The 15405-nt window shown below is 35.3% G+C and overlaps 1 protein-coding gene across 2 annotated transcripts in view; it reads left to right on the plus strand.

The window, feature by feature from the left end:
• EXOC2 (exocyst complex component 2) overlaps positions 1-15405 on the plus strand; it is a 137298-nt gene that overhangs the window by 94348 nt on the left and 27545 nt on the right. For both annotated transcript variants that reach the window (XM_069808981.1, XM_069808982.1), the window contains exons 22-23: positions 1037-1153; positions 5114-5255. In XM_069808981.1, the coding sequence (XP_069665082.1) occupies positions 1037-1153; positions 5114-5255 (259 nt within the window). The remainder of the gene's footprint in view (positions 1-1036; positions 1154-5113; positions 5256-15405) is intronic.

Raw genomic sequence — 15405 nt, forward strand, 5'->3', positions numbered from 1 at the left:
CCTGACTGAGTAATGAGAACAGAGAAAGTGAGTGACCAGAGCAAGATTTGTCACTGTATTTTTTAAATTCTCATTTTCTTTGAATACTCTGTATACCAACTGATTATAACTTAAAGTAGTAGGCAACTGCACATCTCAATACTAGTCATCATATTACTGGCATACAAAACCGTCAGGAGTTGTTCTGGGTCTGAAAGCCAACACCATTTTTAATCAGATCTGCACTATTATGATTATTTCACTGCCAAATAACTTTGTTTTCCAAGTATTTGCTGGTGTTGATTTTCAACTTCCATCTGAGGTAGAAAAATGTCTTCCCATTGGGAGAAGGAGAGGGGAAGAGGGAAGATCAAATCTATTTAATAGTAGTTCTGTCTTGTTTGGTTCTTTGTCTCTTTGGAAGCTACGCCTTTTTGCACCAAGGTCAGGGAAAGGCAATTCTGTTATCTCAACTTCAGAATGTATTTGACCTTGTAATTAAAAAAGTCATTGAAGAACAGAGATAAGTTATAACCACCTAGAATTTTTTTCAAATTAACTGCAGAAGTTATATTATGTACTCCTGAACCTTCTAGTATTTTAGAATGGGTGAGTGCATTCATTCAGTACCTGTTTTGCTTCCCATGTTTTAGCCAGCTTTGTGTGAAAGTGAAGATGATCTTCAGTTAATTTTATGATGGTCATAATTCTTAGCATATTTCTTGAAACAAACTAAAAGCCAGAAACAGCTTCCTGGAAAGCTGTCCAAACCTAATTTTTGTAAAGAAGTCTTAACCACGATTCTGTATTAGTCACAGCTATTCTAGTGAATGCTCCAGATCCTGTAAGAAAAAGCATACATGTTCAATCATCATACCTGATAGTCACTCAGTTCTTGGTGTTTTATTGACAAAAATATTTGTAAACTCCACTTTATTCATCAGCATATTTATCACACGCAGAGAGTCAATAAAATACTATACATTTACAGTATTGGTCATGCTTATATTTCTTTTTTCTAACTATTATACTCTTTCTTCTCAAAACAAATTTTTAGGAACAGAGGCTTTTAATTGCTCTCAGTAACTGCCGTTATCTGGAACGTCATACCTTCCTAAATATAGCTGAACATTTTGAGAAACATGGCTTTCAAGGTGTTGAAAAAATAACTCAAGTAAGTGAGAGCACTGGAATGAAGTATCATTGCTTGAAGGAAACAGTTTTTATTTGTTTTACTTTCTGTGGAAATTAAGTGCAAGTGTTCAAATGGCCAAAAGGACTCCAAGCATCAGCTGGATGCAACAACAACAATGATATGGTTGTATGTGTTCCTATAAGGCTTAAATAGCTGATACAGAAAATGTGATCTCTTATTCAGGACTTGTGTGTTCAGTGGCAAAGCTTATCAGATTTCATAGTAAAGCTGTTTAATGTCACTGTGTTTTCTTAATACAGAGAATAAAAGATCATTATCTCAGAAATATACTTGATAAATTATTTCATCTGGCAATCTGCGTTACTGATAGCTGTTGTTCATAAACTAGTTCAGGTTTTTTTTGTTGTGTGTTGTGTTTTTTTCAAAGAACGAAAATGTCAAAGTGGGCGGTAGTAGCTGTCTCATTTTCCTGCCTTTTTGTAAAGATTAATCATTTTTTATGAGAAATGTTGTGACTTAATCCTTAGGACCATAAAGCTAGTTTATTTCCAGAAACATTTGTTGGTTGGAAGTAAAATGTTATCTTTTCCAGTACAGAGTACAATATTTCATTTGAACTGATGTTTCTACTATGTAGTACATCCTTAGTACCATTCTGCCTGAATGTTGTTTGAATTTCTGTAGCTGAAGTAATTTTGAATAGCATTTAAATGGGGTTGATATGGTTTGTATAGTTAGTACAGTATGCGAAATTGCTCTGGATATTGCCGTTCTTTGCTACTGAGACAACTGAGAGTTCAGCTAGGTACAGTTAGCGTTGCCTATATAAGCAAATAGGACGTATGCTATGTATGTATTCAACACTGTCTCGTACAGCCACATCAAAGTATTGCCATTAAAAGTCTGGTAGGTTTATAAATGATGAAATTCAAATGTTGAAGTTGCAGATTAATTTCAAATCCATTAACCCTTTGAAAGTGCGGACTGGTGCAGCACTGCATATATAGGACACATCAATCAGTAATGCTAGGGAGGATTTGGATAATTAGATAGTCATCTTAAGAGGGCAGTTTTTGAACCCTTCACTAATTTTACGAGAGGCTAGAAGCTCACAGAAGTTTAGAGGGGTTGGTTGATTGTTTCAGTGTTTTGTTCTGTGTTTTTGAAAAATAGGATTTGTTTTTTATCTGAGAAGACTGAAACAAAACTAGACTGTTAAATTCTATTAGCTTCAAAAATTGAATTTTAAAGTAAATTTTGTAGTATGTTGGTAAAAACTATCTGTTGTTTGGGTTTTTTTTAAAGTTGCCTTTGTTAGAAGGGAAATCATTATTATCTAATATTCTGAAAATACAGAAATCATAAAATGGTAACCAAGAAAACTTCCTTACATTCTATATGGTTGTTACTTCCATTTTTCTTAGTGTGCCAAATACAAAGTTACATAAAATGGCCAAACTTTACACTCTGCTTTAGCACATGCCATCTTGGCACATACTTATGTAGAAATTAAATATAATTACTGGTGAATATCATAACTCTTAAGTGCTTTGCTGTGGAGGTTCTTAAATTCAACTTTTTGTCATCAGTTTAGTCAATTAGTAAGTGGAGGAAAAAAAATATGTATACCGTAACATTCATCCTGGCTTATTGATTAAGCTTCTGAATAAAATTGTTTCCACAGTTCTGATACTTAGATGAGGCAGAGGGATTACTAGGATGGAGGCTCAAAATGGCTTTAATACAAGAATTGAAAACTGTAGTTACAGGGAAGTTCACAGCAGAAAGATAACAATGAGAGAATTGTATATTTTTATGAGCATTTACCCTACTTGGGAGTCAGGAAAATGGGTGTACACAATGGAAGTTGTTGAGGACCTTTACTCTGCTTCAGCCCCCCATCCTGGGCTCAAAATAACATTCAGATGAATTGTTCTATGTTAATTATGCATTGAACTTGAAACAGGTTGAAAAGGACTCGCATGAAACAAAAAAAACCTCTACTGAATGTGCAGATGATCTTTTGTATTGAATGACTGCAGACGTGGAAGGTGGACTTAATTATAAAACACTTAGTTAAGGACAAATGAAGCAGTTGGTTCACAGATTCTTTGAACGGGTGCATGCTTGCAGGGACTCCCCACTGGAACTTGTACTTTATTTTTCCCACTAGCTCAAACCTAAATAGGAATGGTCTAATGATAGTTATTCTCCCCAATCATAAGAAATTGAAGTGCAGAATGTCTTGAAACTCATTCCAAGTTTACATTTCTGTGATCCTGTGTAACGGGAAAAAGAGTGAGTTTTCAGTACATTTTTTTAGTGTGGTGGTGTTCTTCAAGTCTTGAGTGTCAACAGGCTGTCAGGTAGAAGGGAAAGAAGAAGAAAATGGCCTTGATGTTCTCCTGGGACCGAATTCTCAGTGCCTTATGAAAATCCTATCTTTGGGATATAGATCCTCTTGTGACAAATTAAAGGAGGTTCATCAGAGAGAAAAGCAGGAAAGTGGTGGTGTCTTGTTTCTGAGCACCAACTTCACCATCCCAGCTTTTCTGAATCCGGCAGCATCTTTGACCTCAGTAATACCTCTGTTTTCCCTTGCACTTATGATCTCATTCCTGAAGGCTTATCTGTCTGTCTTTTCCTGACTCAAATATTGCAGTTCCTTTTTCTCCTCACTTAACAATATAGGCATGCCAGAGGAGAACACAGTTTAGAGACATCCCTGCAGTGAATAAGCTTCATCCCTTATTCTGCAGCTTGCAGCATTAAATATTTAGGAAGGAATGATAAAGAGTTGGTATTCTTCTTTTCTTTCTTTATTCTGAATTCCTGGGTTGATCTAAAGCCCTGCCTTCTTCCTCACTTTTAAACACCTTTGCTTCTGGAGATTACCAGATATACAGACACGTATGTACACTTAGACATGTGTGTATATATGTATGTGTATATATATATTAAAAAAAACCCTACACGCACACACACATATATATGCTTTTTTCCCTAATGGTTGAGGAAAATTAGTACTAGTTTAAAAGCTTTACTTTGCTATTGCTTAAGCTCTTACTTATAAACATAAATACATTTAAGTAGAAGTCACATATTTTCAGCATTTTATTTGCATTTAGCATCCTTTACCATCCTAAGATACTGACTGTCTACTTTAACATTTTATGATACACATTGTGTTCCAGAATTGGTTTAGAATTCATAATTACAGGGGGTACCTATGTTTAATAAGGTCTCTCATAAAATCTAAAGTTGTTCAGATACTATAAACAAGCTTTGCATATCCCTTTAGCATTCAGTATGGTTAAGTTGTGTGAATTACTAAAAATTGCACAGAGAGCTGCTAAAGAGAAAATTCTGCAGATGTTGGTGAGTTGCAGCTTATGTATCTGTTGTACAGATATGCTTTGAAGTAGAGTGGGGAAGTTCACATGTACAGGTTCAGAAGGCAGAGACTCCTAAATAAATCTGTGTATTTTTCAAATATAGAGCAGATAGTGAGAAATTGTAATATTACAATTGATAAATCTTAAGTATTAGATGAAAATATTCATGTTTCAGGACGGAAATTATTATGGGCATATTTTAAAACATTAACAAAATTCAGTTGTTTACTTGGTGCAAGATCAAGACCTCCTGACATGCAGGAAAAAAAAAAAATCCTGCCATTAGATAATTACAGAGTGATCTGCCTGCTTTGGCATTCCTTGGACTTCTCCCAAAAATGTCTGTTGCTGAGCACAATCAGGGAAAAAAAAAAAATTATACTGGGTAGGATGGACAGATAATATGGACGTTCCTAGGTTTTTATATATGCAATTATGAACTGAAATGTGTAAGTAATTGCTACTCTTTACCAAAAATTAAAGAAGACGTGAGGTAAATTTTTTGGGTATGTGATTTAATTCTTGTAATTAATGACTATTTATTATGTTCTTTCTCCGTTTTTTTGTTTGTTTTGTTTTTTAGGTTAGTATGGAATCCTTGAAAGAGCTGGATCAAAGACTGTTTGAAATGTACATTGAATTCAAGGCAGATCCGATCGTTGGGTCATTAGAACCTGGCATTTATGCAGGATATTTTGATTGGAAAGATTGTCTTGTTCCAGCAGGTAAATATCTGCTTATTAAACTCTGAAATTATTTTAACAGTGATTGATAGGAGCTAAAATATACTGTACAATTAAAAACTTTTTTCTCATCTGTGTTTTTAACTTTTGACAAGTTCTTATTATAAGTTCTTTCTCACAGACTTTACTTAATTCCTAAATCATTTTTCAAATACCCCCAAATGATTAAAGCAGCTTTTATCATTGATAATCTCTTTAATACTTGTTTTTTGTGATTATTTTGCTTCATTGCTTATATATAATAGAAAGAATTATGAAAGACATCTTTGCTATTTTCTTAGGAAATTCATTGAGATTCTCTGGGATTTTTTTTCCAAAGAATCTGGCTACTTTTGTAATAGATGTAATTACAGTTCTGAAAAGGTAAAATTATGAGAAAATACATACTATAACAGTAGTTCAGCAAAGAATGATAAACCATTGAAAAAGGGCAGGTATAAGGTATTTGGAATGACTGAGATGTTAGTCATTATTTAGGTGCTTTAAGAGCCTCTGTTTTAAGGAAGCATAATAAAAAAAAAGAGACTCATTTATAAGTAGTGAATACTGTGCACATCTTAACATTTAGGTTCTCTGAACATCTAATTTGTCATATCTAAAACTAATGCTTCTAAATCACTTATCACATGAATGCCTGGTTAATACCAAGTAGAAATTAGTTGCAGTAACATAGTACACAGTATTTTGAAGGTGATCTTGTATTAATTTTCAGTAAATCAATGATTGACATGACAATTTGTACTTTCTTGTTTTGATTGCTTCATAGAGTTGTATACATCAAGCTTAGTAGAAATTTTGTGGTACTTCTAAAATTTGATAGGGAGGTACAAGAAGCACGCTTGTAATCTGTGAATCAAAGGCTGCAGTGCTCGCTCGCTGGGCCTGAAAAACACAAAGATTTTAGGGCTTATTACTTTAGAGAACAGTGTCTCTTCTATCTTTTGTTACTTCGTTTGTGCTCAGAATATATGCTCTGATACAGTTTATAGCGGAAATAACTTAGATTTTAATCTTGCACATTCAAATTTAAATCTGAATAATACATAACTTCTCATCATGTTTGAAGTACGTTTTTGTTTGGCATGTTTGCGTTCCCACCAGCTAACAAAGACAAAGAGAAAGAAGTTGTGTCAGCTTTTTATGTGCTCATTTCTTGATCCTAGTGCATTGGGATCTACTTACTAGACTCACATTGCCTGTAGGATTATTCTATAGTATTTTTTCATTTAAAGGGAATATTGAATTTCTGTTAGAGGTGTGCTTTAGTCCAATTTATTGTTGGTTTTATGTATTTTCTCTGCAACTTTTTGGCAAAAATCAAAGTGAAGATGGTGAATATTAGAGACTCCTCTTCAGGGTTACATATCATAGTGTTGGCCAAGAGGTGCCAATCCGAAGTAGTAAAAAAGTCGTTTGGGTTGGTTGGGAGTTTTTTTTGTTAATCCCCAAGCTAGACATGTTAAGAAGGAACATGTGGTCACCTCTTCCATGCTTCTCCACCTTGATGAACTATCTGTCTGATGGATAAATTCTGTCAAATGTACCCTGTTGACTACTGGTATAAAAGAGTAACTTTGAGTACCTTCAGTTTGTCTGCTTATAGCAATGGTTAGTTGACCCTGAAAATATTTGATGGTCTGAAGATAAAACTAGTAAGTGGCTGGGAAAGCCTGCCTCTTGGAGGAGGTAGATGAACTTCATTATTGAAAAAGGCTGGGGGGGAGAGGGGGGGGACGGGACAAAACACCTCTTCATGGGGCATATGATAATCTGACTTTTTCCAGTATTCAATTAAAAAAAAAAAAATCACCCTGCAAGCATATAATTGATTTTTTCTAATAAACTAGTATTTACAAACAACAATAAATTGTACAAGATTATAGTTGAGAAAATATACCCTTGTGTAATCCCAAAGATGCAGTTAGTACTGCAGTAGACATACTATCTTTTTATTTTCCTCGTCGGAAACAAACAAAGCTCTATTTTGTGGTTCATCTCCACGTCCAGCATGAAAAATATCTACTTTATTAAACTAAAATAGCATACAGATGACTGACTGGGAGTGGGTCACTGAGTCAAACACAGTTCACACAAGGATTTGTTAAAGATCGACACATTGATTTGTTGAGGGGAAAAAAGTAATTTGTATAGTAGAAAATATTATCTGTTCTTCAGTAATCTTTATGACTGGAAAATCTAAAGATTTGATTTGAGTCATTTGTCTGGTTTAGATCTTGACTTTTGTAGCCTTAATTTTAAAAAGAAAAAAAGTTAATGGACTTGGCAAGGCAAAACATTGAGGCCTCAGTTGTGGTACTATCAGTGATGTGTAGTGTTGCATAACGACAGTTACTTTGATGTTCTTTAGTGGATACGGCTAGGCCTGATCGCCAAGACATAATAGTCTGGCCTGAAGTAATTTTACATGGTGTTTCTGCATTAGCTTTCAAATAGTACTAGTGATAGTAAAAAGGCAAATTTTGGAAAGAAGAGTTCTTTTTTTTGAAAGGAGAGAAGAGAGCAAAGACATCAATTTGCCCATATTTAAAAGATAAGGTAAAAGGCAAATAAATTCCCTGATGCAGTCTGAAACTTTCAAGCATTCCATCTGGCAATTGAAAATTTGACTGGTGTGGGGGCATGTTGATGTCGCAGATATAGCTTTTGCAAAGGACATTTTGGAAAAATGTGAGTATGAAAATACTCGGGAATTGGTTAGGAATAACACTAAGAATTTTCTCATGATGAACTTCCCGTGTTGCTAGTCCTGCCCAGAGCTTCAAGGCTGCAACTGGTTTTGAACAATCGTACCAGTCAAGCACTAGCGAGTCCTCCTTTCTCGATGCTCCCCCTGCTGTTACCGAGCAGAATGCAGAAGCTGAAAGCCTGAGTAAAATAGAACACCTGATCTGGACCCTCAGGGAGGTAATGCTTTTGGGTAGGTGGAATTGTTCATGGGGAGGATACCAATGCTAGTAGAAAATAAGGTAACTGCAAGGGAGGGAGCAGAGTGGAACAAAAAGCTTGTGATGAAGACTGGTATCAAGCTAGGAGGGAAAGTGGAACAAAGGGGGAAACCAGGACTGGATGAGAAAGGTAGAAACATAAATTAGGGTAGAATTTAGAAATAGAATTAACACAGAAATGGATTGAAGGGACTTACACAAACAAGAGACAGACTTGAAGTGCAAATAAAAGGACAGAGAGGTCTGATACTCACTAGACCAGTGAGCTTATCAGAAGCTGCAGTGTCATTGAAGAAATCCACTCAATTGTGCACTTTTGTCCTGTAGGGATGACAACCTATTAATGTCACTGATCACTTTCTTTGTATAGCTGGCAGAAGTTATGTATATATTACCATACACTTATAGTACAGTACAGGCAATGCTACATGCTATATTTAGGCAGCACCACTGCGAAACACAATGGCCTAAATGTTTTGCCTTGCTGATGCCATCAACGTTGTTTCTTTTTTAGAATCAAGGCTACAAAAATCAAGGTCTACAACATCAGCCAAATGACTCAAATCCCTATAAATCTACCATACAGAAGTTACATATATCTATTGCTAATTCTGTGATTGAGCCATATAGACCAATGCAGTAGGAGAATTTTCTGGTTTCCATTCTAGGTTTTTTTGTTTGCTTTCTTTTCTGTGTCAGTAAAAATTATGTACAGAAAAAAACCACACAAAGACAATCGAGTATAATGCAATGTTTAAATAATAACATTTTTTCCCACGTGGGTAGACTTGACTCGCTTCATGAAATGGAGGCTGTTTTGGAGATAAAACTGGGTTTTTTATTAAGTGGACCTGTTAGAAGCAAAAATCTATCCTCAGCTGTTAACAGAGTTTGAGAAGGGAGTGAAGCATCATCTGGGAGGGGAAGAAAAGTGGAGGCAGGATTCTGTCCCTGCTTCCACAGGGTTTTCTATGTCAAGTTAATAACTCACGCATTTTAGTCTTTATCTTTAAAATGCCTTCTTTGACTCCTGTCAATTTGAACATTCATGCCTAATTTGACTACCTAAAGTCTTGTAATGTATAGAATATTCAGAAAAATCTTATCCAAAAACCTTGATAATCTGTTTACCATTGGCAACTTTGCAGTCATCTGTCTGTAAGTACTGGGGACAGTACTTCCTTGTATCATATAATTCACGGGGAAATAGAAGAGAAAATAGAAGAATGAGGAGAACTGTAATAAATGAACAGTTCTGAAGAAGAAATTAGAATTAAATTAAGAAGCTTGCCTTTTGAGCAAGCTTTGAAAAATACATAATATTAAAGTTTTGTACCACGTTTCTGTCAGTGGGGAAAAAGCATATGCCTTGTTTACATAGGTAATTGTCCTGCAATTATCAGATATTTACTTATACATATGGTTTTTGTTAAAATTTTAAATATAAGGAGGGGCAAATTGTTTGCATGGGGCAATTTTTAATTTAGTCTGTGTACTAAAACTTTTATTGTTTAGTTTTTCAACATACATGCTCTTTTCAATATGAAAGTTCTGAATGTCAGAAAGAACTTGTACACAGTGTAATTATACATTTGCCCCTTTATTTTGATCTAAGGTGTGACTGCTGGTGTTAGAAGGCAGTATTATTAACTTAATTACATTTATTGTTAATAAATAGCTTTCATTTAAATTTTCATTTTAATTTCAATGTTGACTTCTGAGTCTTTACAACAAAAACTAATTTTAACATGCAGAAACAATGCAATCTAGTTTAGTTCTTTTTTCTTGTTTGAAACATTGTTCTAATTTAATCTACGGTATTAACAGAATTAAAAGAGATGAAAGAAATAATGGGAAACATAATGTTAATCAGTTGCCGAATATGTTTTTAGGTTATTTTTTTGTATATACTGGTCAATCTGCTAGTTCAGCATACAAGGTTTGTTCGTTTGTGTTCATTCTTCTTTGTCAGTAGTAGGTTGTGTTTTGTTGGGTTTTTTAAAATAGAATTTAAACACATATATTTTGTCTTAGTCACCGAACAAAATTAGGCTCTGTGATCTCTTCTGGATTCTAAGCCTATAGTCTTTTGGAGGGTGAATAAGGTGGTTGTGTTACTCTGAATTTGGATAGAAAAAGATTTCTTTGTACTGAAATTTGTGTAGTACAAGCAAAAATAGTTGTAAGTGGGCATTCAGTCTTTTAGATTATTAATTTGAGCTTTTGCATGCAAATGTGAGATTATTTTTAATAATGTGGCAGGTTTCATTATATTTTGTTTACATATACAACTACTATATAAATTTGAGACTATGGTAAGTGTGGATTTGTTTACCACACAAAAAGGGGGGTGTTCATTTATTTTTCTGAGGAATTCAGATATGGTGATGTCTCTTCATAAATTATTTTTTAAATGCTGGCTGCTGTGCAGTCTAGCCAACGTTCACTGAAAGTTTACAGTGTACAGAGTTGCAGACACTAGTCTAACAATCTTTTTGAAATATATGCCTTCTGTGTTTCACTAGTGGTGTCAGATATGGGGTGGGTTGGGTTTTTTTGTAGCATTTAAAATTTCACATTGCATTGAAAGTTTCAGGCGATTTCGCACTTTCAGCTGAAAGTTGATTGTTTGTGTTTTTTAGATACTCATTCTGTACTTGGCATAAATTGAATATAGTAGAGTTAAATCTGAACTTCTCATTTGGCATGTTAAGGGAGCGTTGTTTGAAACGTTTCAAATATATCAAATGCCACTGTTACAGTGAAAGATTAAGTGCGTCAGATCTGCTAAATCAGATTTGATATACTTGTCATGTCTCTTATCTGTTATTTGTCTAACTTAAAAATATAATGAAAAAATTCTAATGGCAATAGCCTGATGAAAAGGTACTCAACAGTTAAAAATGAAATATCAAAAGGCATATTTAATTTGTAGTTACACAGCGACATACTTGTCAACCCTAACTTTTCTTCTTTTGTTTAATTTGGGGCACCAGCACCCTGCTTACATGAAAGATGACAAGTGCATTTACATCTTAAAAACATTTGGATATAGTAGAAAATTTTTTTTTTAAGAAATAGGCAATTACTTTTTTGACTGAAATGTGCAAAATAGCTTGGTTTGAAATCTCTGTAACCCTTTAGATTTCTTCTAACACTTCAAATGGATGGCTTCAGAGTTATCTTACTAGATGTAGATGAGTTTGAACTCCAACAGATCTCAAACTATTGATGTCCTGTGTTTAGGAATTGTCTGCCTTTTTATGCTTTAATAAGGCCAAATTCTGCTATTTAGATGCAGGGATATAACGTGCCAGTTAGTCTTTGTATGTGAACAGGAAGAAACAGTGATGCTTTTGCAGTTCTATTGCATATAAGAAATAAATGCCATAATATTAAGAAGAAAAAAAAAGTGTTCTGCATTGGCAAATAAAGTTGCTAAAGGACTTGTCAGTTGTGCTGCTTTTGTTTCAAAATGCCAGGTTTTTTCAACTGTTTGTGACACAGTCACAGATATATTCTACTAGCTAGTTATTTTCATCTAGCTACTGGAGTAGAAGTAGAGGGTACAGGCTGAAGCCTTACATGTCTTACAGCCTGTGCATTCTTGCATTGTTGTATGCCATTGTATTTCATTTTCTTGCAGTGTTTCTCAGGTTGCAGTTTAGAGTGCACAGGGGGTTCAGCGTTGGTGAGAGTGCCAACATTAGCTACTGAAAACAGGACTCACCTTTAACTGCTAGGAACTGCAGCAACAAAGTGAGCTTTTTTTTTTTGCTTTTTGCTTTTTTTTTCCTCTCCCCACCTCCCCCTGCCCCGAGCAGGTAAGTGTAAAGTATAGCTGGGTCTCTTTTCTACATCCTGGTAGCACTGAGCTGCAGCAAGCTCAGCTGGGACATGTAAAGAAAAAAAAAAAAAAAAAAAAAAAAAAAAAAAAAAAGAGAAGACCACATAAACACAATGCTGCACAAAAGGGAATCAGCACTTGAAGAAACAGCTGTGTATCTGTGCTGGTGTGTTGTGCTTTTGTGGAGAAACTTTTTGGACCAGAGTGTTCTTATACACAGTACTCTTTAAGTACTCCAGTTAAAAAACACTATTTTTCATTCAAACTAGCTGCATTTGCAAGATACATTAGTAAATGATATTTTGTCATTATAGTAGGGAAATATTAACTATGTTCTGTATCAAAAAAACCCCAAATTTTTATTAGGAGGAGTTGACTTCAACGTCCTTAAATGACCTGTTCAACCAGCAAGTGTAACAATCCATGTGTTGCATGACTGCAGTTCTTGCATTTGGTTTACTGCTCTTCGCAGAGTAGAATCATGTACTAAAATTTTGAAGTCAGGGTTATCATATTGTAGCCTGTCAATTAATTTTGTAAAAAAAAAAATTAATTTGCTGCTTGAAATATAAGCACAAATTTCACTGCATGTTTCAAAATACCTTCATTTGTGTAACTTCATTTTAACCTCAGATTTTTCTTCAATTTCACTTTCAGGCATTCAGGTTTCATTACATTTCTCACTTCTGACAACAGTGAGATTTCTTTAACATATTACATTGGTGTCTGAATAAATATTAAGGATCATTCTAGCTGGTGAAATGGAATGGACATGATACCCTCTCTGTCCTTGGAAACAGTTACAAAAGATGAGAACAGGAGAAGGAACTGTTTCTCCAGTTTCCTGTAGTATCTGTTGACAGGTTATCTTTAATTTCTGACTATTATAGAAATCCCAGTAGAAACTGTCCTGGAGAGACATTGCATTTTGCAGTCCCTATATGCCACATATTGAGCTGCACTTGCATGTAGACTTTATTAGGTATCTTCCTGTGCTTCCACACACTTCCTGTATGTAGGATTTTCTGTTGCTAATTTTGAATCGAGGTTCTTGTTGGCTGGTCTCAGCAGACTCTAGACTTCAGATGTGCAAGCATGCAGTTGTAGTTCATCTGCAACTTAACTATTTTATTTCTTATTCTTCCTTTTGCTTTGCACGTGTCTGCCTTCACTCACACTTTCTGCTTTATAGTGTTTTCTGCTATTAAGCTTACCAGAAGTTGTGTGCTAGACTGTCATCCATTTCTCTCCTAGGTTCTCTTTGGCTTTACCTGTCAAACCCCCTCCTGCGGGCATGTCCATGTATGCTTTGCTAATAAGCTCCAAAAACATTTTGTCTTCAGTATTTTTCATTAAAAGTTGGAATACCTGCATTCTTCTCAAACCTGCAAAATTTAGTCAGCAAATTTGTAAATTACCTATTTAAAGCAGGGTGTATTTTAAAAATGGAAATAATATGATAGGGGAGAAAAAATATTTATGTGAAAATTCTGAAGACCTAAGACAGGCTTCATCTGTATTGCTTCAGGGGTGGGAAAAGCATGAGCACAAAAGCCTTGTATCTCTAAAAAGAAGTCTTGCTGTGATTCCTGGTCTTATTGTAGCTTGAGAATTGTCTGTTCACGTACCCTTTCTAACTGATGGTATTAGAAGTCACTCTAACACCTAAATGAGATGATAGTTATTGCAACTCCAGAGGATTTACTTATCAGCAACTCAGAAGTCTCTTTTGTTGTCTGTCCAGTTGTAGGAAGTTGTACCATACTTGTCTCCAGTTTGGCATTTCAAAGGCCAGTTCGATCTTTACCTGGGAAACTTATCAGTTCAGCATTTTCTAGTTCATGCAGTGTTAGTTTGCAGTCCATCTCTGGGTGGACATCTGTTAATGTCAACAACCTTTTTTTTGTTACAAGGGAGCCTAAATATTTTTTTTAGAGCCTCAAGCATGCTCTTTGAGAAACAGTTAACCTCTTTTAATATTATTTCGTATTTTTGTGACGTGTCTTTGATAATAGCATCTGATCTCTGCATTGCTCAAAGCAGATTAATTGGGGATTGGAATCAATGATAGTGCATTGAAGAGAAAGGGCAAGCATCGCTTTTCCCTCTTCTGGCACCCCTTATTACATGCATGAATGAGGGGACATCCACACAAGTTTTGTACTGCCCCAACCCTTCAATAAAATGTAAGTAGTAATAAATCATGTCATCAGCAGACCAATACTCAGTGGTCTAACTTGTTGGCATAGTGAATGCTTTCATGTTTACTTTGCATGTGATAGGCACAAATGTCATCTTAATGTTTACTGTTTGGTTTACTGATTACTTTGGGTGCCCCTGTGTTACTGGAATGAGACAGGAAACAATTTTGGAGGACTGACAGGTTGGGTTTGCAGGTTGGGTAAGTGAATAGGAATAGATGGATGGAAGGGTGGGAGAGGAAGAACTCAGTGATGCTTCAGATAGGTTTGGGAGCCAGAACTGAAGACCAGGGAGGTGAGGGAGGTATGATTAAGGTCATAGTATAAAAATCAAAAATTTTATAACTCCAAGTCAATAGTCACTATTGCTATTATTTGGTTTTATTTGATTACTTGTTTGATTACAAGCCAAAAAAAACCCTAAAACCTTGTTTGTGAATGATGTGTTTGAGTGGGCTCAGTGTTAGATTGCTCCTTTATTACCCTTAGAAATTAGATTTTTATTATCTTGGTAATGCTCAGGGTAGTTTCTGCGGCAATCTTTAACAAACCAAGGTGTAATGAAACAAGTGGAGTCGGGAAAGAAAGTCACACGAAAAGTAAAATTACCTGTAGTCCCAAACTGTGGTATCGGGTCTGTCCCACACTCCCTAGTTAGGTTTTTTAGCTTGTGCTTAGTCTCTTCCTAAAAAGATTTGTTTCCACAGGTGTGCTCACTGTAGATGCTTCGTTATTTCTCACTGACTATCCAGTTGGGTAGTGTTTGCTGCTAAAATATCTTGGGACTGCTCTCTTGTACCCAGATCTGTTTTGAAGTCCCTTTGGCAGTCTCTAGCCAGATTCCAAAGGCATTGCTGCTTGCACTGCAGTTGCATGGCAGTCAATTAGTGTGTGGGTCTTGGCCTTCTGTATTGACGGAACTAATTTTTTACTATACAGCATTTGTCTGCTGAGAGATTAAATGTATTTGCAGGATTATCTTTTTTTATTATTTTGTATTTAAATGTATTTGCTCTCTTGGAACAGTTGTGTTTTTCATACTGTATTGGCTAATGCATACAATTACGTTTCCTGTTTTGAGGTTGTCAGTGCTGCAAACAAGATCCTGTGGAAATCAA

This window comes from Haliaeetus albicilla, chromosome 21, assembly GCF_947461875.1.
Source record: "Haliaeetus albicilla chromosome 21, bHalAlb1.1, whole genome shotgun sequence".
Lineage (NCBI taxonomy): Eukaryota > Metazoa > Chordata > Aves > Accipitriformes > Accipitridae > Haliaeetus > Haliaeetus albicilla.